The 27,745-nt window shown below is 37.4% G+C and overlaps 1 protein-coding gene across 8 annotated transcripts in view; it reads right to left on the reverse strand.

Moving 5' to 3' along the window:
* Positions 1–910: 910 nt before the first annotated feature.
* Positions 911–27,745, reverse strand: part of LOC136849016 (ankyrin homolog) — a 41,366-nt gene continuing 14,531 nt past the window's right edge. For all 8 annotated transcript variants that reach the window (XM_067121862.1, XM_067121861.1, XM_067121859.1 and 5 more), the window contains 13 exons: positions 26,115–26,293; positions 24,389–24,496; positions 21,052–21,162; positions 16,016–16,114; positions 15,711–15,809; positions 12,377–12,478; positions 10,385–10,483; positions 10,131–10,229; positions 9,477–9,575; positions 7,454–7,552; positions 7,286–7,342; positions 5,851–5,913; positions 911–3,686 (listed from right to left, as the gene is read on the reverse strand). In XM_067121862.1, coding sequence (XP_066977963.1) covers positions 3,661–3,686; positions 5,851–5,913; positions 7,286–7,342; positions 7,454–7,552; positions 9,477–9,575; positions 10,131–10,229; positions 10,385–10,483; positions 12,377–12,478; positions 15,711–15,809; positions 16,016–16,114; positions 21,052–21,162; positions 24,389–24,496; positions 26,115–26,268 — 1,215 coding nt within the window. In that variant the 5' untranslated portion in view covers positions 26,269–26,293 and the 3' untranslated portion in view covers positions 911–3,660. The remainder of the gene's footprint in view (positions 3,687–5,850; positions 5,914–7,285; positions 7,343–7,453; positions 7,553–9,476; positions 9,576–10,130; positions 10,230–10,384; positions 10,484–12,376; positions 12,479–15,710; positions 15,810–16,015; positions 16,115–21,051; positions 21,163–24,388; positions 24,497–26,114; positions 26,294–27,745) is intronic.

The following is a 27,745-nucleotide window of genomic DNA, read 5'->3' on the forward strand; positions in this document are numbered from 1 at the left end:
TGCTATCTTCTCCTGGGGCAGTTTCTTTTGTGGTAGACAGGACATGTAGCTTCCTCATTGTGAAGTGGCATTGTACTTTTCTGAATTGTCATAGTTTCTACTTCAGACTCTTATGACCTTAAATCTGATGGATATTCTTGGGTTTCGAGATATCTGAAAAATGTTCCCCAAGCCTATTAGTAACATCATGTGGTTCCATGGTCAACTCTTCGTTTATTGTCAATTATTATGGTATAGGGGAAAGTACGGATTTGCCACTGATTTTTCTACCTTTTTCCTTATCAGACTTAGGGAAGTCTATTGTCATGCCTGAGATCATCATATTTGTCAAGGGGTCATAGGGTACAAATGTCCATATTTATACCCATATAAAATGGGATTCTTTTTATACAACTAAATGAAGCTGTCTGGAAATGTTCAAAGAGAAGCTTAAACTTTTCATGTAGCACATCCCTCCACTAGTGAGAGCCAACTCCCAATATCCACTCCTTACACTAGTCGAATGGGATGGCACCAACATGATTAGTGTGGTACAAGCGTAAGCAAACCCGCATGATGGGAGTTACAGCATTATGTAAATGCAGCCATCCCCACTGTACAGTAGCCATCTTGATGGGCAAATCAGACGACAGAATGCCAAGAGCCCTATCCTCAGAACCTACCAACCGCTGGAATCTAAAACCTAGTTCTAAAAAATAGTGAAACGGAGGTGACAGAGAGGTTTGAAAGGTAAATGAAATGAAAATGATATTATACTGAGATGATTTACAATGGATAATGTAACAGAGCTTTAAAAATACAAATGTCTCCTACTGTAGATCCATTGTTGTGTATGTATCTACTTTTGATACATGAACAAACCCACTGAAGCTGGAACAACTTCACTGACATGGGAAATTCATACTCTAAAGTATCATCTTCTTTATTAATACTGATATTCATCTAACCTATGTGACACCTTTTTCCTTCACAAAAAACTGAAAGTGGCAGTCGTTCCTTTATTACAAATACAAGACAAAGTACAGTTTGACGAATTATAAAAATACTATAATTTTCATAGGAATAGATTTACATCTCTAAGTAATATAGCATTTCATCTTAAAATACAGTACTCTAGATTAGGTACATCTCACTTTGAACAGATACATTTTAACCCTTCTGGCAATGAAATGATAATTGCAATGACTGCACCGGGCTGTGAGCTGATATGTAAACTTTGTGCCAACTGGTATAGAGAGTGGGAGGATTCAGCACCTGCTAGATGCGCAAGGAGCTTAACTTGCATCCGAACTAGGCAGCTAAAAAGAAACAGTCCCTGGCTGGGAATACTTACTGAAAAAGTAGGCATCACCAATGTCATTATACTGATCCCAGATTTTATGCAATCTCCTTGTTTGATGACTGAAATAGCAGTTTGATCCGTTTGCTGAAGTAAGCATTCAAAAGCCAGAAAAACAGGGCGTTTTACATTCTACGATTTTTAACAAAACAATTGTTTATGTAATTTCATAACTTAATTTTGTGAAATTAGCATTTGGCTTGTAAACAAGTTTTATAGAAAAAGAAAACACCTTTCCTCATCTTAATATTACAACTACCTGAGAAAAGTGCGTAACTATGCGTAATGATCATTAAATAAACTATAACAGATAAAACAATTATTTTGTAATAATTTGCTCCTAGCCAATGGCTTTTCGAGATAATGGCATAAAAGTTCTCCTGCTATAAGTACAAACCCTATTCGTAAAGCTAAGGGTAAAATATTGGCCTAGGTCGCATAGATATGTTTTGCCAAGTGTTCAGAATTAATTTTTTTAATCCATTTCTTTCTTAAATCACCAGTCCCCACGCCCCAATTCAACTTAGGGACCTAAGGGACCCCCAGAATTCAGAAAAAGTGTACGCTTTCCAATACAAAAAAAAAAAGCATTCAATTTCCAGATTGGTTTCAAGTGAAATTATTTTAGCAAAAATCGATTTTGATGAAATCATGGCTACAGGTTTACCTTATGCTTTGAACCTTCGCTGAAAAAAAATGGTAAGCATTATAGGTGAGATATGCATAGGTATTGGTAGGTCATTCATTCTACATGAAAAATCTTTTATTCTGATTGAAAAGGTATTATATTTGTGTCCATGCATGTTATTTATGACCAGTAGGCCTACTATGGTATCTCACCCCAGAGGCATTCTTGAAAACTTCATTAGGATGGGGTTATGTTTCGTTTTCTGTTGCCCTTCAATAATGCTTTTTTTTTTTCTATTCCTAACTGACAGAGCAATTGCTTTTTTGCTCATTCTTGGCACTTTCGAGACGGAAAACACGCGCACAACAACGATAACCTTTGAACTGAATATCAAATTTAGGCCAAAGGACAAGCACTGGGACCAATGAGGTCATTCAGTGCTGAAAAGGAAATTGACAGTAAAAGTCTGAAAGGTGTAACAGGAGAAAAACCTCAAAGCAGTTGCACTATGAATCAATTGTTAGAACAGGGTGGAAAGTAAGATGAAAGAAAGAGAATATGAAACGAGGTACAGAAAAGGGACTGAAAGGGGTTGCAGTTAGGACCCGAAGGAATGCTGCAGAGAACCTTGAGTAATGCCTACAGTGCACCCCATGAGGTAAACTGATGGCACTACCTCTTAAGGGGAATAGCTTTTGAGTTGCCAGGCGAGCAGGACAGACGACTTCTACAACCGCATGCATCGCTTTCAGCTCTTACGACTGTTCTGAGTGGCCGAAAGTTTCAGGCTGGCATAATGTACTGAAAGAAATAGCACACTTTTTACACAAATAATATACTGTAGTCAGTATAAATGTAACAATCTGTCATGACGTCCTATCTAAACAAACGCATGTGACTGTATATAATTCCATAAAAGTGGTTAAAATCAATAGCAAGAACCGAGATATGGTGATGAGACTTTGTGTGATTGTTGCCCACACATGGGGCTTTATCTTGGTCAAGTTTCGTAATTTTAGCCAAAACTTCAATTTTCAACACCTGAAAGTGGACGTACAGGTATGTCCTTGAATGGCATGATTGTTAAATAGATAAATAAATGACCCAGTAAATTTCGTATGGTCTGTCTATCCACCTATTTCTTTTCCTTTGTATTCTTTTTTTATTGTAAAGCATCTCTGCGTGTGTGTGTGTGTGTGTGTGTGTGTGTGCAACAGGAGTTACAAAATTAAACCATATCAGTCTGCAACACCCAAGTGAGACTGTTCCTTTGACTACGCCGAACTTAGGAAATGCGCAGAAAGGGTGAGTGAAGTGAACAAAGCAAAAAGAAGAATTCTATCCATTAACCAGACACCTGAAACAAACAAAAACAAGAGGCAAAGCACTGCCAAAGTTGTGTCATTCTAAGGTCACTTCATAAGACAAACATTCCTGGCATTAGCTTGCATATCAGTTCTCAAGGTTCTTGGGATATCAGCTCAAACCAGCCCAGGCGACCTTTTCTTTACATATTGCCTCTCAGGCTCCACCATCTTTAAGTCCCATGCTTTAGGGGTTAAGTAAAATTTTACTCTGAATAAACTTGGCACCTGCAACAGTTCCTGCATTTATTCAACTAAGCACTTGAATAGCTACTTTTGTGCTTCTTTCTCTCCTTGGTGTGTCTACCACTGCATCGTGTTTTGTAAGTCTAGCTGCAAGCCTTGTTGGTGTATCCTGAAAAAAATTAGTAAAAAATGTTAACCTTACAAATAGATTTATCACACTGTATGTCTCAGCCGTAATTTGTTACCAAAAAAAAAATGTTTGGTGAAGGAGTACACTTAATTAATGGGATTTTTCTGGACAACAAAATATTGCAAAGAGTATTACTATATTATATCACACACACACACACACACACATATATATATATATATATATATATATATATATATATATATATATATATATATATATATATATATATATATATATAATTTGTGTGCTGCATTTTCAGGAAAATATGGCGAAAAAGCACGGAAGCCAATTTTGGCAGGCCTAATCCGGGAAAAATAAAAAAATTGCTGTTAACCCCTGGCTGAATGTCACACTTTCGCTGCTCGTCCCAGTTACCAGTACGTATCCACTACATAACTATTTCTTTTAAACCGTGATTTCATGCTGGACTTGAAAATATTATTTTCCTATGCACTGATGTATGCTTCTGATTTTCGTTCCGTTTGCAACTGAATACTTTTAGCCTATAGCCTACAATTCGGAGGCCATGGTCGGGGGGTATATGGGCTGGGGGCGGGAAACACAAAACGCCTGAAATACAAGGATCTTAATCCCACTAATAGTTCTCATTCAGATTACGGTTAGTTAATAATGTGTTCTATCTAATACCAAGCATTAGGGTACGGACCAGTTGCACTAGGATACGTTGGGTGCAGAAATTCAAGGCATGCATCAACATAAAAAATGACATTTGCAAGTCCAAAACGCGATAATGGTTTAAATTGGTACAACCAAGACCCACCATTAGCAGGTCCTATGTAAGGCTGAAAAATACTACCGCCGCCTGGTTCCCGCGAGTCGCCTATCGGAATATACATTTTTTTATGCTTTTGATTATGTTAAAATGTCTTTTTTATGTTTATGATACTTAACTCCTTTTGTTTGTGTTTTTACGTTTATCTCCAAGGTGTTGCTACTAAACACGGCGCCTATTTTGTACGTAAACGGGTAGTCACCGAACTTAGAGGAGAGCGTCAGCCGTCTTCAGTTTTACCTTGAAAGTTTAAAACCATTAATGAGCCGTTTACAAAATTTCCATATCCAGGAACCATGAAAATTTTTATTGACACCCTTAGTAGTGCTCATGGTAGGCTAAGTTACACTGCTTGCCTTAACACAACAATGACCATCATCACCCGTATTGGCCATCGTTAATAACACTATTATGAACGAACAACGATAAAATAACCAATCAACGCCATTAATTTTATCAATATCCACTGCTGACACGACCAACAATCATCGATATCACAGCATGACGGGGCATCAACACGTGACGTAGTCACTTGTAAATAAACGTGGCGGTGTATGTTGTAACGTCATCAGAACGAAACCAAACCGCTGAATATTTAACCGTTTTAACGTAGTTTATTAAGCCGTCAGAGTGACTGAAGTACGCTTGTTGAAATGTATACCTTTTTTATTATTATTTTTTCTCAAACCTATGAGAATTGCGATATATTTTTATTATAATGAACCTTCCAGTAAGCACAATCAACATTGGAACAATAAAGATCCTATTTGTAGGGCGAATAGATACCGGAATTTTATTTTATTCTTATTTCAAAACTATAACCCTGTAGGTTTATATACACTGATAAAAAATTAGGAAATATGAACAGAAAATATTTTTTATTTATAGTACGTTAAAAGTAAGGATAATGCAACCATTTTATTCTTCTTCTTCAAAGCCTTAGAAGTTTTTCCTAACATCGTCTTAAACAACGCTCAAGAAATTCACTGCCGCTTTCTTCGACGCTGTTCGAGTCATGAGTCTGATTCCACTGCTGCGGACAACTGTTTCCTTATTATATACCGAATAACTATGTTTTTAATTTTTAATATCTATTTGCAAATCATTCTATAGAAATTTGGGATATACTTTTGTACGAAATTATTTGGTGCTCGTTGAGGTAGGCTCCTGTTAGCAATAGCGCAACACTGAAACTGTCACACGCCAATATATATATATATATATATATATATATATATATATATATATATATATATATATATATATATATATATATATATATGTGTGTGTGTGTGTGTGTGTGTGTGTGTGTGTAATCAAATCAAGACTGAGAGTTAACCGTCTTACCTTTTAACATGGGAATGAACGTCTCGAAGCCCAATATCATGGTGTGTGTCCTTCTAGTTTTTTCTGCAAAAAAAGATCTAACGTGAATTTCAATAAAGCGGAAAGAATTTTCTTTTTTTTTTTAAATCTTTATAATTCTGGGATTTTATTCAAGGTACTGAGAACTCTCTGTCCTTTTCTGCTTTAAAAGATAGTCTTTCATAACAGCATGATTAGGCTTATTAAACGCCGAGAAGCTGCAGGAAGAAGAAGAGGCACTACTTGGCTATAGTACTGGAGGTGATTATTTTATTCCTCGTTGATTTTGTGAATGGATAAATGTAGCTCATATGCGATTGTGAGAGCAATAAAAGATGGAACACTGAGAGGAAAATGAAAGCGGAAGGCGCGACTAACAAAAAAACAAACAAAAATAATAAAGACAAATGAAATAGATCTAGAGAACTGCAATCATGGCGATATACTGAATGTTCACGCGTTGATATTCCAATTAATTTTACAATATTTCCTGAGGATTTTGTTCTCGAGATTGAGGAACCGCTAAATTTTCAGACTTACATTCTACCACTGAATTCCTTTATCATTAGTACAAAATTCATGGTGAGAAAATTCTAAAGCTTTTAAAACGTAATGTGAATGGTGAAGGCAAAAAATAATACCCATTACTACACGCAACGGCGACAGATAAATGATAGATAATTTTTTAGCATAAGCTGAGAAATTAGAACATTAGTACTATTTTTAATGGTTTTAGCTTACTATATACTATAAAATAGAGAAGAAATTGATATTTCTCGGAGGGTAGTCAGGTCATTCGACTGATGTTAAGGCAGTTGGTCATATCCATGGCTTCTCTGAACCCGATGAGAATGAGACAAAGACACTCGGCAAGGAAGAAGCCACACGGAGAACTAGTTTCTATCATCTGAGTCGCATACAGTCATTTGGAATTTTCTTCGGGGCAAAAACATGTATATAGTGAAAAAAGCGCCAGAGACACCCTACCAAACCCAAAAATTTTACTATCATCAAACGATACCCATTGGAGTGCAGTGGAGATGTCAATTCGAAGTACATCGTTAATATACGTTTGCAAGATCAAATATTTCTCTCAAACAACATAGCTCCTTTCAATATTATAAAATCACAGTATACAAGCATATTTAGCAAAATTTCATTGAAAAAATCTCTCAACTACCCTGCCTCAGTCATTGTTGTCTATTCATTTTCTTCAGAAATTAATTTTTAATGTTGGTAGGTGCTACCTTTGAGGCTTGGACTGACGTTACTTTTATTCAGAGTAATTTTTGCTAACAGGTATGAAAAGAGATAATAATGGCATATGTTTTGCAACCGTACAGTTTCGTTTCCTCATAACACTCCTTTCCAAAGACGTTGAATTATTCACCTTAAAAAAAAAAGTCATTCCACTTACTTGTTTTCATCATCAATCTCTCCTTCTCAGAAACTGCTAAATCCAGGGCAGTTTTACCTGTTGAAGAAAGATTTATTTAAAAAAAAAAAAAAGCTCGTGCGTCTTTTAATCAAGTAATATCAATATTAAATATAATTTCCTGGGGTGAAAAGAATCATTCGTTTTTACCTCTAATATCTCTGATCCCGTCGTCAGGGCAAGACTTCAAGAGTTCTTTCAGAGTCAAGGTTTTTGCTCCCTTGGCGCAAAAGTGTAGAGGCGTTCGCCCTGAAAAAGAGAGAGAAAAAGGATCACCTTGACCTCTGTGGTAACTCGATTTCGACTGTATCTGCTCTGAGGAACAGGTATTGTATTCTCATGTACATAAGGCAATCGCATTTACATGAAATAATTACCGCACATGGCTTTAAACTGTGTTTGTCCATATGGCTAAATTTAAAAAGAAGAAGGGGTGAGTTAATTCAGCTTACTTTATGAGTAACAGGGTTTTGGAGGAGTTAATGGAAAAAGATTTTTCAGTAACTGGAAGCGCATGAAGTACCCTACTCTTAAAAGCTACTGTTCCACACTCAGAATTTAATCATCATTTGCCTTGACAAAGGTTCTGAAGACCTGAGAGTAAAATGCTGTGTTATAGTTTCCGAAATCTCAGGAAAAGGTCTAACGATTTCGGCCCTGAAATTCACCTCTTTGAAAACTGAGTGTTCAAGGAAAATCAACATCAACTCAAGGTCTCACGAAAGAAAAATAAATATTTGTCCTTTAAATATTATCATTATTATAACCTTGAAAAACAGGAGAGGATCAAACATATTTGGTGAAAATTACCAACCCCATACGCGCCTACCTTCCGAGTTTTAGCACAATCAAGGAAGAGAGAGAAGGAAACTTATAATAATAATAATAATAATAATAATAATAATAATAATAATAATAATAATAATAATAATAATGTCTCAACACAGTGAAATAATAACAACAGGCTGTAACTACCAAACATGACAAGAAACACAACCCCTCCCTTGACTAATAGATATATTTCATGATCCTAAATCATTAAATTCAAAGTGTCCTGCATCATTTATAGGCTAAGAAGTATTATTTTGTATGTAATATGTTACCAGTTTTCTGTCCTTGAAAGTTTACACCATCGCCACAGCCATCAGCCATATTGCGGGAAATCTCCCCGGCCATTCCTCTTCAACACTGGTTCAAATGCTATCATCCTTCCTTGCTTATATCTCGTCCACTACTTTGCTTCGGTTTTACTAAATTCCCTATTAATCTTGACATTTTCTAATAAACTTGATAAGTCAAGTTATTGATCTATATTGAAACGTTTGGTTTAGGTACACAAGCAAACCAAATAGCAGCCATTTTTTCGGTAATGACACTGGTAAACATTCTGACACAAGGTGAAATGAAAGCTAGATGCGAGTATAAAACCAGAAAGGCAAGATGCAGAGGGGGAGAGATGAGGTTAGCTATTTGGGCACCTTGAAAACGTGACTGACAAGCTAGCGGCATGTGCTAAAAATCTGCTGAGATGGCTAAAGTGAGCTTGAAGGTATCGACAAAGAAGGCAAGGACTGAAAAATGTATGAAGCCGAAGCACAAAAATAGAGGAACCAACAGATGTTCCTGGGAGTCTTAGTGTTTCGTGGTAGCCATTGTGAATGTTATGACTGACTTCCAAACGTCTTGATAAATAAGTAAGAGTACTTATTTTCAAAACATGGTTTTCACTATACATAGGCAGGTGATTACAAAATGTGTTAGGGCATAGTAAGCATGGGAACAACCTGAAGATGTAAGAGAAGCTGGTCTTTTTTACATGAATGAAAGAAAGAACAGAGACTTAGTGAAGCATAAACGGGGAAAAAAAATTAAAACTACCAAATTTATAAGACGATCGGGGAAAAAATGTACCAAGACGGGGTGGTATGTTAGAAATTCGTGCAGAGAAGCAGTCTGAAACACTCTTTTGGATGTCTCTAAAATGAAACAAGCAAAAAAACTGCCGAGGCCAGTCTTGAGATATATAAACAGCTAGCGATCTACTGATAAAATTCCTGTAACAATAATGCTAAATCTTTTCGTGCTGTATCGAGTTCCAATTATTCCAGCCTCATACTTACTGTAAGCCACAGTCAAAAGGTACAAGTGTAAGCTCTACTTTCTCGTGACTCACCCTCAAAGTTCTGGGCATCAACTACTGCCCCTTTCTCAATCAGTTTCTGAAGGATGTCTGTATACCCGTAATAGGCTGCTCGATGAAGTGCACCGGTTTCTGAAGTAAGAAAAAGAAATGTGACAAAAACACTGAAAGCGAGGAACACAGGAGCGAATGATTTGTGCTGATGACAAATAAAATTTTTTTTTACTCTTGTGACTATACGAATATAAAGCTAACCGTGAATTAGTCATTTTATTAAATATGGTCCAACTCTGCGTTTGTCAGAAGTTCTTCTAAACATTATCCAAACATTGCATGAATCCTGAGAAACTGATTGCAAATTCATTATCATGTGGATTTTGCCTAAAAAAAAAAACTTGGGTTATGCAAAATCAGAAAATAAAATGTCGTAAATATCTGATGAAAATTCTGTTAAATTGTACTCTTTAATGCTTCTTCTACTAGTGGTAAAGATATAAGAAGGATTGGCTGTCAAAAAGTAAAACTATATACATTGTATCCAGTAATTTCTTACTAATGAAAGCCCAACGTTATTTAAGGATAAGTGCAAGAAGACCATTAAAATGTTCAAGAGTCTACGTACATAAGACGGAGATAATAGACCAAAGTGAGACAAAGTAAACGGATGATAAATATTAATAGACTTACTTAGTTTATCGGCGACGTTAGGATCTGCGGAAGCATCCAGCAACCTAGCTACGGTGGGTCCCCGATTCCAGGCCGTTGCGGTAATCAGTGCAGTTTCTCCTGTATAGATGTAAGAGAGAGAGAGACACTGCACTATTAATTCACTGGGTATCTGTGGTATGTATTACAAGTGGTTAGACAGAATTTCAAAATCTGAAAACACTAGGCATGAAATTTAAATCTAAAATCTAACTCGCGATTGACAGTGATCTTACCGTATAAAGTTCGATAAGTGACGTCCGCCGTTGCTTCCAGGAGGAGATTGACCATATCCAAATTACCCCATTTGGCGGCAAAGTACAGAGGGAAAAAACCTGCCGAGAACAAGATTCAGTGTACTGTAAGTGCTGTAATTAAGGTTACGCGAACCCCACTGAGTCTGTATTCAGGTTGGAGATAAGGAAGCTCAGTTAAAATAAAGGTGGAACAATGTACATGTGTGGTTTTCAGAATTACCTTGGATAAAACAAACTGAAATTGAGAAACATTTTGGTATCAGTTACCGACGGGTGAGAGGCTAGTTTACATACGATATATATATATATATATATATATATATATATATATATATATATATATATATATATATATATATATATATATATATATATACACGTTATCTTTCCAAGTGAATCTTTCTTGTCCGGGTCTTTCTTGTCCTCCGGGGTGACAGTAGGGAATCTTCTTGAAGGTCTTCAAAACAATCTCCATGCTGTGCAGCCTTTGGATTTCTTGCAAAGAAATCGGAGACGAAAGGCTTCGGAGATTTCTTTGGGGGAAGCCCACGTTCTTGGAGATGAATTCCGGAGGCTTCAAGACGATCTCCAGGCTCTGAAGTCCTTGGATTTTTTTTACGGAAAAGGAATGGGATTTGGTCCTTCCTGGAGACGAAAGGCTTCGAAGATTTCTTCGGGGGAAGTGGATCCGACAGGAGCTGAAGACGGCTTCACAGGATCCTGGAGTCTTTAGGAATTTAAGAAGACGTTATAATCCAACTGGCATTTCTCCAGGAATGCTTCAGGAGCTGAAGCATGCTTCAAAGTATCCTGGAGTCGTGAAGACGTCTTCAAGAATATGTTTTAATCCAGTTATTTAACGACGTGATTTTCAGTGAGCCATTGTGATATATATTGTGCAATCTCGCTCCTCTGCGCTTCCTGAGGCCAGACAGCTGGTATAATTACGCAAGCTTATTGAAAACTTACAAACCATGCCTAAAAGAAAGGGATGGCTACAGGTAAATTTGATCATTATCTTTTTACGATCTTCATTGGAGGGGTGGGTAGAGCTTTCGGCTAGCACACTGTTGGCCCAGCGTTCGACTCTCCGACCGGCCAATGAAGAATTAGAGGAATTTATTTCTGGTGATGGAAATTCATTTCTCGTCATAATGCGGTTCGGATTCCACAATAAGCTGCAGGTCCCGTTGCTAGGTAATCAGTTGGTTCTTAGACACGTAAAATAAATCTAATCCTTCGGGCCAGCCCTGGGAGAGCTGTTAATCAGCTCAGTGGTCTGGTTAAACTAAGATATGCTTAAACCTTTTGAAGCTAAACAGCGAATTGAAACAAATGTTTCTTGGAGAGGTAGGGATGAATGTGACTTTAAATGTGATTAAGATAAGCTTGATAAGTATCAATTTAGAATTCCGCATAAGGAAAGACTTTCAAAGCAGGAGTATATGAGAAGTATGTCAAATTTCAGGATGGAGTCAGAGATTCCACGGAGAGTAATTGTAGTTATACTGTAAGAGAGCAACAGGAAGAGACTGCATCTGTGCAGTGTATGGGGGAATGAGGACAAAGGAACTTTACGAAAGGAAAAAATGAGACTATGAGACGCAGTTGCATGATATAAGAGATAAAGTGAAGGATATACAAGAGATAATATGAGCAAATACTTTTGGGAGACAAGAAAATCTTCTCTAAGAAAGTTATGCCGAGAGGAAGGTTAATTTGCAATTGAGTCTTAGTATGTTCATAGAGAGATGTTGTCTGAAGAGAGTGGAAGGATTTGAACTTAAGTACATACATACATACATACATACATACATACATACATACATACATACATACATACATACATACATACATACATACATTCATATATATACATATGTGTGTGTCTTTGTCTTTGTCAGTGTTTGTACATGTAAACATTAACAATGAGAATGTTACTTGAATGACAATATTGTGTACGAAACCTACCTCTTACTTCGGACTTAGCATTAGGATCGGCGCCTTTCTCTAACAGGAGTCTAACAATTTCAGTGTTTCCATTCTGTGCTGCTACAAGGATTGGGGTGGCACCTGTAAAAAAGGAAGGTAAAAGATACTACACGTAATTCTATAATACTCTTAATACATTATATACATTTCATGCATTTTGTGGTATAGGATAATGACGTAACTCCTGATGTATTTACCGTTGACAATGATAACTTTTCGTCTTCTAAAACACATTTTTTTTTTATTACATCCAAGTTGGAAAGTCTTAAATGTCGTACTAAGATTTCAGCTATCGTTAGTTTCATTTGTATATCTTTACGATACGTGAATAGAAAGTACCTGTGTCTTCTTTCAAAGGAACCTGATAATGATATACAGTTAATTTGTCAAACCGCTTCATTTTGCCACGAAAACTGTGTTTCTGACGGTCAGCCTCTGAATCTCCCCCTTCAGCACCTTTCAACTTTCTTGTTCAAGAAATATATTACAGAAAATTTCAACTGATTTCACTCATTTTCCGGAATGATCAACTTCACGCCTCTTTATAAAAGGAACTTGTTTTTATAATCCCTTCGAAATGTTTAAAATGTAACCTTTTGGTCTTCTAATCTTGTCAATCTGCCGCCTTTTCCTATTCGCCAGTATGAAAATTAATTTTCCACTCGCTCTACCGTCATTGGCAACACCGTCAAATAATTGCTTTTGGCCGTTCTTCCATTATGCAAGGAGCTCTAAGCTTCTCTGAGGTCCTGCGTTGTGGTAAAAGTATAGCGTTGATGTGGAGTGCTTTGAAGTGGTTTGGCATCGTGGACAGAATAGTGAATAGTTGGACAGAGAAAAGGGTGCATAATTCGGAAGTCCTGGTTAGATGGAGTGATGGTCTTAATCACTGGGAAGCACAAAATAAAGGTGTGTTTTAATATGCATAGAGGGTTTGGTGTCTTGTTGAAGAGTATATTGAGTAGGTGTATGAAGCATTCAGTGTCCTAGAAGTTTTGTGCACACTGGTTTCAGGCCTTACTTAGCAATGAAAGTATTATGTAGCAATGGGTGGCTTCAATCTTGATTTTCTCAAGAGCCACCTCGTATTATGTAAAATGACTTCACCTTGGTAGTCCATCGTGGTCCGACGATGACGAATCTGCGCATTCAGCGATGTGAACATCTGTGGCTCCGCAGGTGTCAAATCTGTGGTTTGCGGACTGTATTGCTGGGGTACTGCTCTGTGACGCCTGTCTCTTACATCTGCGAGACGGCGTCTCCTATCCTGCTCAAATGCGGCAGCTGCTGTTTGGGTGAGGGATCTCCACAGTTTTCTGTCTTTTGCTGAGGCCTCCAGGTCACGAGGTTCATGCCGCACCAAATAAGGTTGTTCTTCAAGATGCCTTTGAACCTTAGTCTGGGTCTTCCTTGCTTGCTCGTCCCCTCTTAAAGCTGGCCAAACATGAGTTGCCTGGGGATGCAGCTGTCTTCCATTCTGATGAGGTGGCCTGTCCAGCGAAGTTGGGCCTTCAGGAGCATCGACTCGATGCTAGACGAATCAGCTCTGTCCAGCACTTCTTGGTTTGTAGCTTTGCCCTGCCAGCCCATAATAGAGCACAGTGATCTTGTATGGAATTGTTCCAGCTGCTTAATGTGTCTTTGGTATAGGGTATTTACTATTGACTTCATGATAATATATATATATATATATATATATATATATATATATATATATATATACACACATGTATGTATGTATATATATATATATATATATATATATATATATATATATATATATATATATATATATATATTCCAATAATGTACTTCATTTATGAAAAGTGACTTAAGGTGAAAAGATGGCAGTCACTACTTCACTGATCAAAAGATTGCCAAATCAAGGATGAGTTCCCTGTGCAGGAACCTTACTTAGAATCAGCAGCTCTACATAGCTATAAAGAAGAGTTTTCACCAGTACGTTAACAGCCAACACCCCAACGCAAACTGCATTACTTTCCTCGATCTAGCATTTTCTTTCCTGTTTCCTTGGCTACGACGGCCGTGTCGTTCCAATGCAGCACCTCTTCTGCATCACCGAGCCAGTAATTTTTGAGCCTTGCTCTCCTGGCTCCACCCAAAACTTACAATCACGTCCTTTTCGCTAACCTACCGTCCTCCAGTCTCTGCACCTTACTAAATATTTTCAAAACATTTTTATCCATTTTTTAAACTCTGCTGTCTTTTTTGCCAAATATTTGCCAATCTCTGTATTTCCTCACACTTTAATCCCTTTCTCACTTGGCTTGTGAAATGAAAAAGTTTCAACAGCTATTAGCCTACCCTTTTTCAGTCGTGGTCAACATCCGAGCTTCACTTCCATTACGGGGACTTGGCTCAACAGTTCTTTTTTCATCTTACTTTCCTTTTCTTAATAAGACAACTCTTTTTTTCTATTTTTTTTTAAACCAAACCTTTTGCAAGGACCGTACTTTCTTCCTTGCCTCCCCTTTACTCTGTAATTCACCATTGTGTTGTGATGCCAGACACTTTATTAAATCCACGTCATCTATTACATTAATCCTAAATACATGTATGAACCATATATTCCCGCTAATATTCAGTGCTCCATCATTTTAGCTTCCACTTCCAAATATCTGTGAGCTTCCTGATTTTAATCTTCAATTACCCCTCTGACAAAAACTTCTCGGCTCTTTATCGTTTATCTGCAGCTTTTCTTCTCTGTATCATCCGCAAACTCCAGCAATTCTCCTTTGATTCACAGCTTTTTCATCCCACAAGGCACTTACGTTGGTCCTTTCCTAAACCACTGCCAACACGTAATCCACAGAAACATTCAATTCACATGGGAAAATAATGCAACCTCGTTTGAGATCCCCTTTTACGTCAAATATGTCCCTTTCCAATTTACATGTTTTAAGATAAGTTTCACTTGCTTAATAAATATTTTTTTTGCAATCACCTTGCAAATTGATATTTACCCTTTGCATCTTCATTGTATTTGACTAAAGTTTTCTCAAGGTCCTTATATACCACTCATATACCACTTACCTTTTAAACTTGCTATAGCTCCTTCCTAGCAAGTACAAAGTTCTACCCTCTTCCTCTTGTAAACCATCATTGTTCGTCCGTTATTGCAAAGACAACAGGAGGAGTCCTCTTAAGTCTTACTCAATCAAAGCCCAACGCCGAGCATTCCTTGGTACACTATGATGCTAAGAAATGTTTTGCTTGGAAATCTTTCAGTTACGTCAGCTAACTGTCTTGTCTACCTTAAATTCACGGACAGTGAATATATTATAAAACTCACCTTTTTTTGATTTGACATTAGGATTGGCATTATTCTCAAGAAGAGACTGTACTATTGCAGTATATCCTCTTTCTGCTGCTATGAGAACTGGGGTGTAACCTGCAAAAATCATATATAAGTAAGTAAAATGTATATATATACTGTATATATGTGTGTGTGTATGTGCGAATATACGTATATCCGGTCATGTTCAAATATTAAGACAATAAAATTCTAACATTCTCACCAACTATTATGAATCATTTTGCTTTTCATTTGTTTAAAATCTAATGGCATCAAGGCACTGTTAGCTCATGAATACATACCATTAGGAAGTGCGGTATTCACCTTAGCTCCATTTCTAAGGAGCATGTCAACCGTCTCCGTGTTGCCATATTCTGCCATGTAATATAATGGAGTATAACCTGTAGGAAAATCATAGTCGCGTTAAAAAAGGAATATTGTTTAAGATTCAGTAATGAATATAAAGTGGCTAGCTCAGTGAAGATGTGTATCCCATGGGTGGTGAGTGCGTCATCTCAGGTACTGCCTTCAAATACCTTTTACAGGGTAGTAACAAAAACCAATTTTCTCAAACACTGGCTGTGCCCTTAGTCTCTATAGTATGACCTCCAAAATTTATACATTTATTTATTTAATTATATATTTATAAATTTATATACTTATGTATCCATCTATCTATATACTTATATATTTATTTTTAATTATTTATTTATTTATGAGTAAAGGATCAGCACCTAACTTAAGAGGCTTTGTCCTTTTTCTCAAAGGTGGTCTCGTGAATATCCTGTAACAGGGCGTATTCTGATACGTAAGGAGGAATGATTTACTTGTGTTAACATAAGTTTGAGGAGGCTTAGCCTCTGAATTATGGTGAAGTTATAAAGAAGCCTCCCATTTTTGAGGCAAGTGATTATTGCTTTTTACTCTGCCTCATACCCAGCATTATGTATTTTATGCGATGTCTCATGAAAAACATTATTTATTCAAAAAAAGCGCAAAAAGGTCACTTTCTTCACACTATAAGCTCTCTCTCAGCCCCAAAACTAACCAGAATTTCTACACTCAAACACAGCAACCCATTCCAAGTTGTAAAACAATATGAGAGGACAATATTGCTAATTCACTTTAGCCTTATCTAAGAGCTTTCACAAGACTGACTCAAATCGGTGGCTGCAACACTGCAACATTTGTCCTAGCTGTGTCTTGTATTTTACAGAGAACCGACCTCCTTTTCGCTTTACTCGACAAATGGTCAAGTTTTTAATGACTATCTACCTAATCCCCTTTCATCTTCACCTAATGAAAACCCTGCTGTCCCATGAAGCCTATCAATCTTTATTACAACCTTTATTCACGTTACCGTCTTCAAGGTAGAATCTGTGTCTAAGTCATGTGCACGACTACACATACAGATCGAATCTTCTTTATCCCAGTATAGGCCTACCTAGCTCAAAACCCGCCTTATGCCATATTATTGTTGCTGGTTTTTACTTCTGCTCTCTGAACTCCACAGGCATTGTCTGGTTTCTTATCTTACACCAGTTATTTTCGACCTGCGTTTTTTGCAGTCTTCTCACCCACGAGTTGAGTTCTGCTCTTGGTGGGTATCTTTTATCATGGGGAGTAGCTCCAATCTGTCTACAATGATGTGAGAGTAACTGAGAACTCTGTCTCTTCTGCCCCACTTTGCAGCAAAATTTCTACCTGATCTGAGAAAATCTTATGTCTAGATTTTGCCTCTGATAAAGTGTTCAGTACCTTCTGACAATAATTTCCTTCTCGCTTCTGTCCTAATAGATCTACGGCTAACCCTCCTACCCTACGGAAAAAGATCAATCTTTCTCTCTCATTTTTGTTACCAATTCATCCCACTCAATAACCCCAGTGATGCTGACCCTCCTACTCTTCTTCTTGACTTCTTCTGTAAAAGAAAACTGTCGAGATGGCTTTGCCTGTCCGTCCGCACTTTTTCTCGCCCCCTCAGATCTTTAAAACTACTGAGGCTAGAGGGCTGCAAACTGGTATGTTGATCGTCAACCCTCCAATCATCAAGCATACCGAATTGCAGCCCTGTAGCCTCAATATTTTTTAATTTTATTTAAAGTCAAAGTTAGCCATAATCGTGCGTCTGGCAACGATATAGGGCAGGCCACCACCGGGACGTGGTTAAAGTTTCATGGGCTGCGGCTCATATAGCATTATACCGAGACCACCGTTAGATAGATCTATTTTCGGTGGACTTGATTATACGCTGCACAGAAAACTTGACTGCGCCGAAGAAACTTCGGCGCAATTTTTACTTGTTTTACATTAGTTTCGAAGGTTTCTTGCTTCCTTAATGACAAAATTAAGGGTTTGGACTGGACTACTAACCTATAAGATTCAAGAAAGATCTTAAGGAAAAGCTGCCCCCCCAACGCCCCCGTGATTTGTCTGTGAATTCATCTACTCGTTAATCCCTCCACTTCATCTTTTCTTTTGCAGAATCACGCACAAAGAGGCAGTTTAGTTCTTTTAACTACTTCTGTCATTACTCTCTCAGTCCCTGAATCTAAATTTCTTCTTCTAAATGCAAGATCCACTAACGGCCTGCTTCCTAATCTTCCTGATATTTGGTTATCTGCTTTGGCGGTCTTGATGCCTTTTAGATATTTGACATACTCTATCATTGTTAGATAGACTTCCTACATAGCTTTTAATTCCTCTCTCGTCTTGTTTATCTCCTTTACATCTCATGCTGATAATATGTAATGTGTGTCCTTCCTTCCCCGTTTCTGGAGATTTGCCTTGGATTCTGTCTGTCACTTATCTTCGCGTGTCCTTTTAATTAAGTCTATCTCTTCTCCTGTGCTTGTATTCACGTATGATTCAACTCATTTCTTTTCCTTCATCGACTACAACGTATTATCGAAATGCTCTTGAACTGAATTGAATTGAATGTGAAATTTAGGCCAAAGGCCAAGCACTGGGACCTTTGAGGTCATTCAGCGCTGAAACGGAAATTGGCAGTAAACGGTTCGAAAGGTGTAACAGGAGGAAAACCTCGCAGTTACACTATGAATCAATTGTTAGGAGAGGGTGGAAGGTAACATGAAAGAAGGAGAACATGAAAGGAGGTACAGTAAAAGGAACGAAAGAGGTTGCAGCTACGGGCCGAAGGCAAGCTGCGAAGAACCCTAAGTCTTGCCTACAGCGCACCGCATGAGGTGCACTGACGGCATTAACCCCCTACGGATCGAAACGTTCTTTCTTCACCTTAGAACCCTGAGGATTTTTTGTTCATTTACTTTTTTATGTGTCAGGTTCACTGCCTTCAAAGCACATTTTCTAAGCAGTTCTCTGTCCGCTCTCCCTGCAGTTCCTTTTAGTACTATTGGTGATGATAGCATTATTCGACGTCTTTCTGTCAAAAATTGAATGATCTTACTTCATACTAAATTGTTTGGACAAAATGGTTCAGATTGTTCTAATTTTATAACTTAATTTCTTTATCTCAGTTCCTAAAAGTGTATATTACCCTTATGTGCCACCATCTGGTATGTTGCCTCATTCGGAATGGCTCTTTTTTTTATAGCCCTTGCAATAGAGCTTAGTCAAAGAAATTTGTGCAATCATAACCCCCGCTCTACCTCTTCTCTGCATCATTTCTTTCCCCCATCGGGTTGCTCAACTATCTCTTTCATGCGGTTATTGTAGCTATTACTGTTCTGGTAAGTTGAGAGAAAGCCTCTTATTCTCCCACCAGGCAATCTCTAAAACCCGCTAAGGCCACCTTATTTCTCATTTATTCTGTGGGGATCGACAAACCATCGTTCATTAATCCCCGAAATGTTCGATACGGTAACTTCGTTTTCTTCTTTCTTCTTCTGCAAAGTTTTGGAATTCCGTCCGTGTTTCAACTTCCCTGCATTGTATAACATTCTATGTTTCGGGACGTGTGCGCATTTCCCTATTTCCTTTCCCCTTCCTATTTCTTGTTCCATCAGGCCTGGTTTGAGAATGTCATTAGGTTAGCTATTGTTCACATTGGCCTTTGCTTCATAAACAAAGGATTTCGAAAGCTATATCAGTAGAAATTTTGTGATAAAGATTATACCAGATATTTGGGCCCCCAATTTCTCTCATGAATTCAATAATGGTGGCAAAAGATACTTAAACGCTTGTTCCGCAGACCCACAGCCTTTTGTCACTGGTATAATAGCCTTGATGCAGTCAACAACCACACGTGTGCAAGATCACGAGGCACTGTTTTGAGGTGTGCAAAAATGTATTGCATTTTGTTTTGCTGGCTTTTAAGACTTACCTTACTTTCCCATGTTAAAGCTAGTACATAGATTATCGTTTTTTTTTTTACAGTTATTTGTATATGAGAAGCCTTGTCACCGTCTATCAAGTTTTTCTTTCATTTTCCCAAGAAAATTAATTCAAACCGAGTATATTCGTTTTCTCGTCGTTCATCTCTCCGGACTCATGTCTTTTAGAGCCAGCATGAAGAAAACTGACCTTATTCTCTACTTGTTATAATATACACTACCCGCAAATACGATGTGAGAGTGTTCGTGTATAAATCTTTTCTTCCATTGCCATTAAGAGTTAACGCGTTGATTTTCAGGCAGCCGAGAAAGTTATGCTATTTTAATCCTAATAGAATTTCGCATTGCGTCTTTACAGCCTCCACAGACTAGTCGATTTAACACTTTCTTTGATTTATGGATTGCAAAAGCTTTATATATATTACCTCAATATGTGGAGTTATATTTTGTTTTGAATACATGAAAATTAAGGACACCACACTAAACCAACAACTTGCACGTTCTCTATCCAGCGTTAGTGTTCCGTACGATGAAGCATTTTTAATTCTATGCAGTTTTTATAACTTTGGCTTGTCGAGTATAGAGTAATACTAGTTGTTAATGCATACAACCATTAGTCTTCCAATTTTAATATAAATTATACGCTTCTTTGTGAGGCGGCTCTGAGAAGTTCTACAAAAATGTGAGAATAAATCCTCCAATACCTGCGACCCTAGCCTTTCATATATCATTCTCCATTCTATTTCCATTCTAAAGGAGAAATATCATACTTTTTTTAATGTTCAAGTCATTCCTTTTTATCTTGCATCCTGCTTTTCTATGCCTTTATAAAACTCTTTTTCCTGGTTCGAATTTCTTGTGACAGTTGATTTTAACCGAGCTATTTTATTCTTCCAAATTTCGATAACACTGAATGTGAACACCTTAACAGTACATTTTCCTTCTAGGGTCAGAATCTGGGAACAAAATTATTTAATTAGTTGAAAAATATAAATGCCATAAACCCTCCACGGCTCAATACTTACCAGAACCGGTGGAATGATAGACCACTGAGCCCTGTTCAACCAGCAGGTTCACCATCGCAGTGTCGTTGTTGCGGGCTGCCCAAAGTAATCCAGTGAAGCCTTTGTGGATTCCTGTAGAGAATGAAACCAGAAGACTTGAATTACAATTAGGAAAATTCAAACTGTAAGACGCATGAGTTCGGGCGTTTCAAATTCAGTTATTTAGTTTCCATCTAATGCAGTTAGAAAAGATGGAAGATTAAATCTACATCTGACTCTCTTGAAATATAAATGGTATTTCATACACTCTTACGTCTGTACATCTTTTAGGTTCTGTGTACTTTTGCAAGAGTTAAGGTTATGACCTAGATGGAGAAGTTCAGCACTAAGTAAACTATAATTGTTGTTTGGAATACATCTACTACAACTCCTACTGTTACTACTACTCATTCTGCTCCTGAAGTCACCATATAGTCATGGCGATTTCCTTTACCACATTATTATCAGTGAAAATTCCTTTTTTATCTTCTCACTAGTGGACCTACAACTCAAATAATGACAGCAAGAAACTCCACGTTTAGACTTCTGATCGGACAGATGAATCCTCGTTGTGCGCAAAGTATAAATTGCGTAGCAGGAGAGACTGACCCCGGGCTGGAGTACTCCCATAGATTATCATACCAACCGTAGGTTTGTAGTGGCTGATGTGGTATTTATGTATGAAAGAAAATGTGAGAGAATGCAATTCAATTTCATAAAGGACGATCATAATAAAAAAATCCCCTCTTTCATCCGGCTTCAGATTTCAGGGATAATGTTCAACTGAATAGCAATAAGATGGCACTGAAGGTGTACATTTGACAGCGCAAGTTGCTAGCTGAAGCCGTCAACAGTGTTCTGGTGTTTTTGCAGGTCTTCAGTAAAAGATCTGCAGGTTTTGGGGTCTACGCCCTATTCTTCAGATGAAACTGAAAACTCTCAGGATTGGGATAGGACAAAAGACATATGACAACCAAACAGTTGTAATTATTGAAAAGCTTGGGAGAAAGAGGGGTAAGGTAGACAATTTAGGGCGAAGTGTCTCTTCTATAAAAGTCAATGTTTATCCACATTTTTTTTTTTTTTTGAGCGTTTAGTTACAACACAGTTAACCATACTCTTAATTAATCCGTTTACATTAATAAATACTTTGTTTTGTTTATTATAGAGTTAGCCTTTGTGCAAGGATGTTGTTTTTGGTGTCACTTAAAGCTGCGTAGTTTTACTTTATCGCAGTGCTTGGAAAAAGCAAAAGAACTCAAATATGAGACCACAATCTTACGGTAAAGTTAGCCGAAAGCGCAAATTTCTACACTATGCAATAAAAATATTCATAAAAAGTAAAAATATTGAATATATAGCTTTTTATACTGCACAAATCTATGATAATTGTCTTTCCGATTGCACTGTATATAATTTTGCTATTTATATTGTGCAGCTAAACGTACAGAAAAAATGGAAAATATTTCATTATTTTTTTCAGACTCGTAAAGTTAGCTTTTATATGCTAGAATATAGATTTTGATTTTATTTTGAAGATGAATGGTTTAATGTATTGCAATGTGTTAAAAAGGCATAAAATAGATAAAGACCAAATTGTTGACTTGAAGTTAGGCAAAAAAAAATTCTATGCTTTACTATAAAAAAAAAAGCATTCACTAAAAATAAAGTGATGGTTATTTCATTGTTGTTCATGAGGCCAAAACATAGCAATCCTTTCCAAATAGGAAACAGTTTCTTTACAAAGGCGTCCTCCTCATTGGTACCTTGTTTCGATCGGGAATATAATTTTGTTCCGATTAAATCACGGAATGGGGTGGGGACGCGTTTGTAAGTGACTCGTATATTTTTTCTTTTGGGTGGCCATACTTGAATAAATTCATGATTCTTCACTTTGAAATTTTATTTGATGATTACGGCTGTTACTGCCTAAATTTACAAATGCACATCAGTTTAGGATGGTGAATTGAGAATTATAATAAAATTATGCAAAATGGCATTGACATGATGTGAAAACGTATAATTTTGTCTAAATGCACAAGAATTATGACAATCATCATTAACTGTATGAACCTGAAAAGCTATCAATGGCCGTTTTAACATGAATATGTACTTTTTCCCCCGACTTATTGTAGTTTTGATAAACTATCCTAGACTTTTGTCAAGAAAAACAACATACTTTGACACAAATAGTAAGTGGCAAAGACGCCAGAAGCCTTGCAAAATTATAGCCGGTTACTTGATCCGCTTCAGGGGCCAGTTTAAGCAACAATACCCCAATCCCTCTGGACAATTTCTGCGCTCTGCTGGTCGCCCAACCGCGCAGATCTGCCTCAGGCCTCTTCAAACTTTTCAAGTCCTCATCTCCTTTTGATGGCTGGCCCAGGAGCAAGAGTCCGTGCTAGTGATAAGCCCAATACAGCGGGCTGTACCGCACGCCTCATTTACAAACTGAGCTTTGTTATCATAAACATTTTTATTTACCATCACCGGATTTTACACGTTCATATACGATGTGAAATTTGGTTTACTTGATTTTTTACTCAGTTTTTAGTATATTACAAGCATTAAACACACACTGGGTTAAATGTTCATTGATGTATGTTCGCCAAGAAAATTATTTCTACATATGTGATATAATGCATGGCTATCCTTGCAGCCGGTCGCTACAAATTCGCTGTTAAGTGTAACTTCACCACTATAAGTATCACGAAGACTCAAAGCCTTTAACAGAGAAAAAATTTCTTTTCTAGTGGCATGAGCAAAACTAACGCTTACTCCATGTTTTTTTTTTTTTTTAACACGAACAGCTATTTAGCTTTTGTGTTCGTGTCACTGCATATTTTTTTTTTCTAGGGCCCCACTCCACCGAAGGCGCTCTGCGAGACCCGCAAACTCAGTTAACAGTCATAAACATAATAATGTGGACACATTCTGATATTTTTTTTCCTTTATTTTACGACGTACTCCATGCTAATTATGAAATCCACATCGTCATAGCACTTAGAAAGAAAAGGAATATTTGATTCTTTACTGAACGGCTTGATATTTTCAATCCTTGTAATGAGCGGGAGCTTATTGTATACAGTAGTCTCATGTATTGTGTCTCTGCAGATGGCAGATGTCCATCCTATTAAAAAAAAAAAAAAACACACACATACAAACAATCTGTGAACTCTGATTCTCATGTATTCCTCACACTTTGAGAGCATGCATGAGTAAAACGTCTGAACAAATAGGAACTGTATTTGCTTAGTGTTTCGTCTAAGTCTACTGCTACTGCTACTGGTACTACTAGTCGTAGTAGTGGCGCACTTACCAAGTTTTTCCGTGTAACTCAGTAGGAAATTTTTGTTGATAAATTTCTCAAGTTTCTTCTCTACATCGTCGATTTTGCCCTTCTTCGCGAATTTGATGAACTGTTGAGCTGTGGACAGATAAATGCAAAGGTGTGGGTCAAGTTCAAACTCTTTATACTATCTATTCAAATATTATTCACACTGCTTACAGAGGAAAAAGACTATTTTTTCACCATATCACTCATTTAACGGATCTAAACTTAACCTAAAAGAATGAAATATACTTTTTGCATTTGGAGTGTTGTGTGTCAGAGTAGTTTTGTATTAGAGAGAGAGAGAGAGAGAGAGAGAGAGAGAGAGAGAGAGAGAGAGAGAGAGAGAGAGCGGTGGGGAAGGGGAGTTGCTTGAAATGAGGGTAATGCGAAATGTGGCATATGTGTGTGATCGTTTTCTTAATGAATGTGTAACGCAAGTCAAAAAACTGAACCTGTGCTTAGTAAAAGATAGTAAATATACACAAAACTAGGTTTCTTTAAATTAATATATATATACATATATATCTGCAATAGTATATTGATAATTAAGATAGTGGCACTGGAATGGAATGGAATACAGAATTTAGGCGAAAGGTCAATCACTGGAACCTATGAGGTCATTCAGTGCTCCAAAGGAAATTGAGAGTAGGTAGGTCTGAAGGGTGTAACAGGAGGAAAACCCGGCACTTGCACTATGAAATAATTGTTAGGAGAAGGTGGACAGCAAGATGGAAGAAAGATATGAATGGAAGTACAGTAAAAGGAATGAAAGTGATTGCAGCTAAGGGCCGAAGGGACGCTGCAAAGAACCTTTAATAATGCCTACAGTGCACCCCGTGAGGTGCACTGACGGTACTAACCCCCTCCTCTACCCACCGGGGGATATTATCACTGGTTTTATCAGCTACTCATCGTTTATATGATTAATTCTAAGTGAAAGTGGAAAATATTATTATACGGGAAATGACTGAAAAATAAAAGCTTTTGTACTGCAAAGATAAAAGGAATTTGTGATGGGCAGTAAATATTCTGATGACGAGGTCTGGACATCGGGCGAACTGATAATCTGTTGATGTAGTCATTTCTGGTCAGAGACTCTTGTGTTCGAAAACGATGGCACTTATTGGCCTGGTTACTTAAATCTTAAGGAATCTGAGGACGGTGTCAATTCTTTTTGCGTGTTACCCATCGTCCCCGTAATATGTCCAGAAAATATGTTGTTCTCACTTATCGTTATTATTTTATAAACAATGAGATAATCAGTTACTATTTCATTTTTAACCATGTTCCAGTGACCCCGTATCATCTGTAATGTAAACTATGTTGTCAAACTAGTCCTTTGTGACAGTTGTGAAAAACCACAATTGGTTACAGTGTGCGTGGGGTTTATGTGAAACAGAATGAGTGAGAACGGAAACGCGCGAGATTCATGCGAGAGGCTCTGCCTGAGAGAATAGGCGCCTCGTATGCTATTTTCGTAATAAAACCCTGAAATGTAAATCTGTCTCATTTCTGAAAGCACCCATTACATATATAATATATAGGTATACATAACGTATAATTTCTATCGTAAAAGTAACATGAGACAAAATATAAAAAGACTATAGAGCCACACTATTTATGTTTATACAGATACACACATACATATATATATATATGTGTGTGTGTGTGTGTGTGTGTAGGGAGACTGACAGGGAGTTATCAAACTTACCATGACATTCCAGTTTTTCCTTTTCCTCTTTGTCCTGCAAAGCGTCACAGTCAACATGAATGCCGAAGCTTTTAACGCTGGTGATCTCGTAGCTCGCCCAGAGTGCGTAGATCATCACCATCGCGATCATCATCCTCTCCATTTTACTGGTCATGTTTCCTTTCAGGTTCGTGACGCACCTGTGTGAGAAGTAATATCATCTTGATATCTTTAGTAACGAAACATTTATGAGACATGCGCTGCCTCTATTGGCTCTTAGAATAGAATAGAATAGAATATAGAACTTAGGCCTAGCGCTGGTACCTATGAAGCCATTCAGCGCTGAAATGGAAATTGAGAGTAAAAAGTTTTGAAAGGTGTGACAAGAGGAAAACCTCGTAGCTGCACTATGAATCAATTGTTAGGAGAGGGTGGAAAGTAAGATGGAAGAAAGAGAATATTAACGGAGGTACAGTTAAAAGGAATGAAAAGGTTGCAGCTAGGGGCCGAAGAAACGCTGAAAAGAACCTTAAGTAATGCCTACGGTGAACCGCATGAGGTGCACTGACGGCACTACCGTTCTACAGGGTCCGTAGGCTCCTGGACTTCTTGGCAACAGTTTGCCTCTCACAGGATCCATCCCTTTTCAGCATACTGGAATCCTGTGCCTCACCAATGTCTAGGTCACGTAGGCTTCGCATGAAGTTGTCATTCTATTGTCTCCGAGTCTCACCCATTCCCTGGCCGTTTCCCTTTCACCAAAGCCTCTTTTATAGTCAGGGTATTCTGTTCCCGTTTTGCGTGCTACGCGTCTTTCCCGTTTCAACTTTCGGGATGATATGGAATGTTAGATCAAAGGGTTTTTGGAATTTATCTTAGCTCATATGTATGACACCTTCTCTTGGGCATTTGTAGCACATCAAACAAAGGTCCTTCTAATCCTCCTAAAAGTAAATTCTCGAATGTGATCAGCCTTTGTTCTAAACCTTACTTAGAAACCAAGTCCAATGTCTGAATAACTCTATGAATTTTAGATGGTAGTTACAGTCTCACCTTGGTGTCCTGACACCTTATTCCAGACCGGACGCAAACTATAGTAGTACCTATATTTTGAGCGGCAATCCTGACTGGCATCTCCCGTTACATCTCAACCTTTAGACACTGTTTGAGGATCACAAGAAACAGTGTACAAATGTCTTTTGTAAGATGAAAATTAAACCCATGAAAATTTCTTTGACGGCTGTTTCCACAAAACTATGGTTTTGGATCACAAAATCTGTCCGCCGTTATTTATGGTCATTTTTTTTTAGCCAAAGTAAAAATTGTTGATAGAATGCATATAATTACGTACATTTTTTAAAATTTTTATTAACATGTTTTATTGTTCTCTCATAAAATTAAGAATTAATTTAAAAACTGAGAATTCTGTTAGCAGTACTGTACAATGTATCCATAAGTAATATTACGTGAAAAACGTACTAAAAAAATACAGGAAAAAAATTGGGCATCCCTAAATTTGTTCATGTATTTAATTTGAAAATATAAAGCTATTTCACTAACTGTAATTTACATAACCATTATGATGTTTTCTTATTCACATTATACATGTACAGTGCCAACGCCTAATTTCTTATTTATGTTTCTCGAAACGC

The sequence above is a fragment of the Macrobrachium rosenbergii genome, chromosome 20 (genome assembly GCF_040412425.1).
Source record: "Macrobrachium rosenbergii isolate ZJJX-2024 chromosome 20, ASM4041242v1, whole genome shotgun sequence".
Classification (NCBI taxonomy): domain Eukaryota; kingdom Metazoa; phylum Arthropoda; class Malacostraca; order Decapoda; family Palaemonidae; genus Macrobrachium; species Macrobrachium rosenbergii.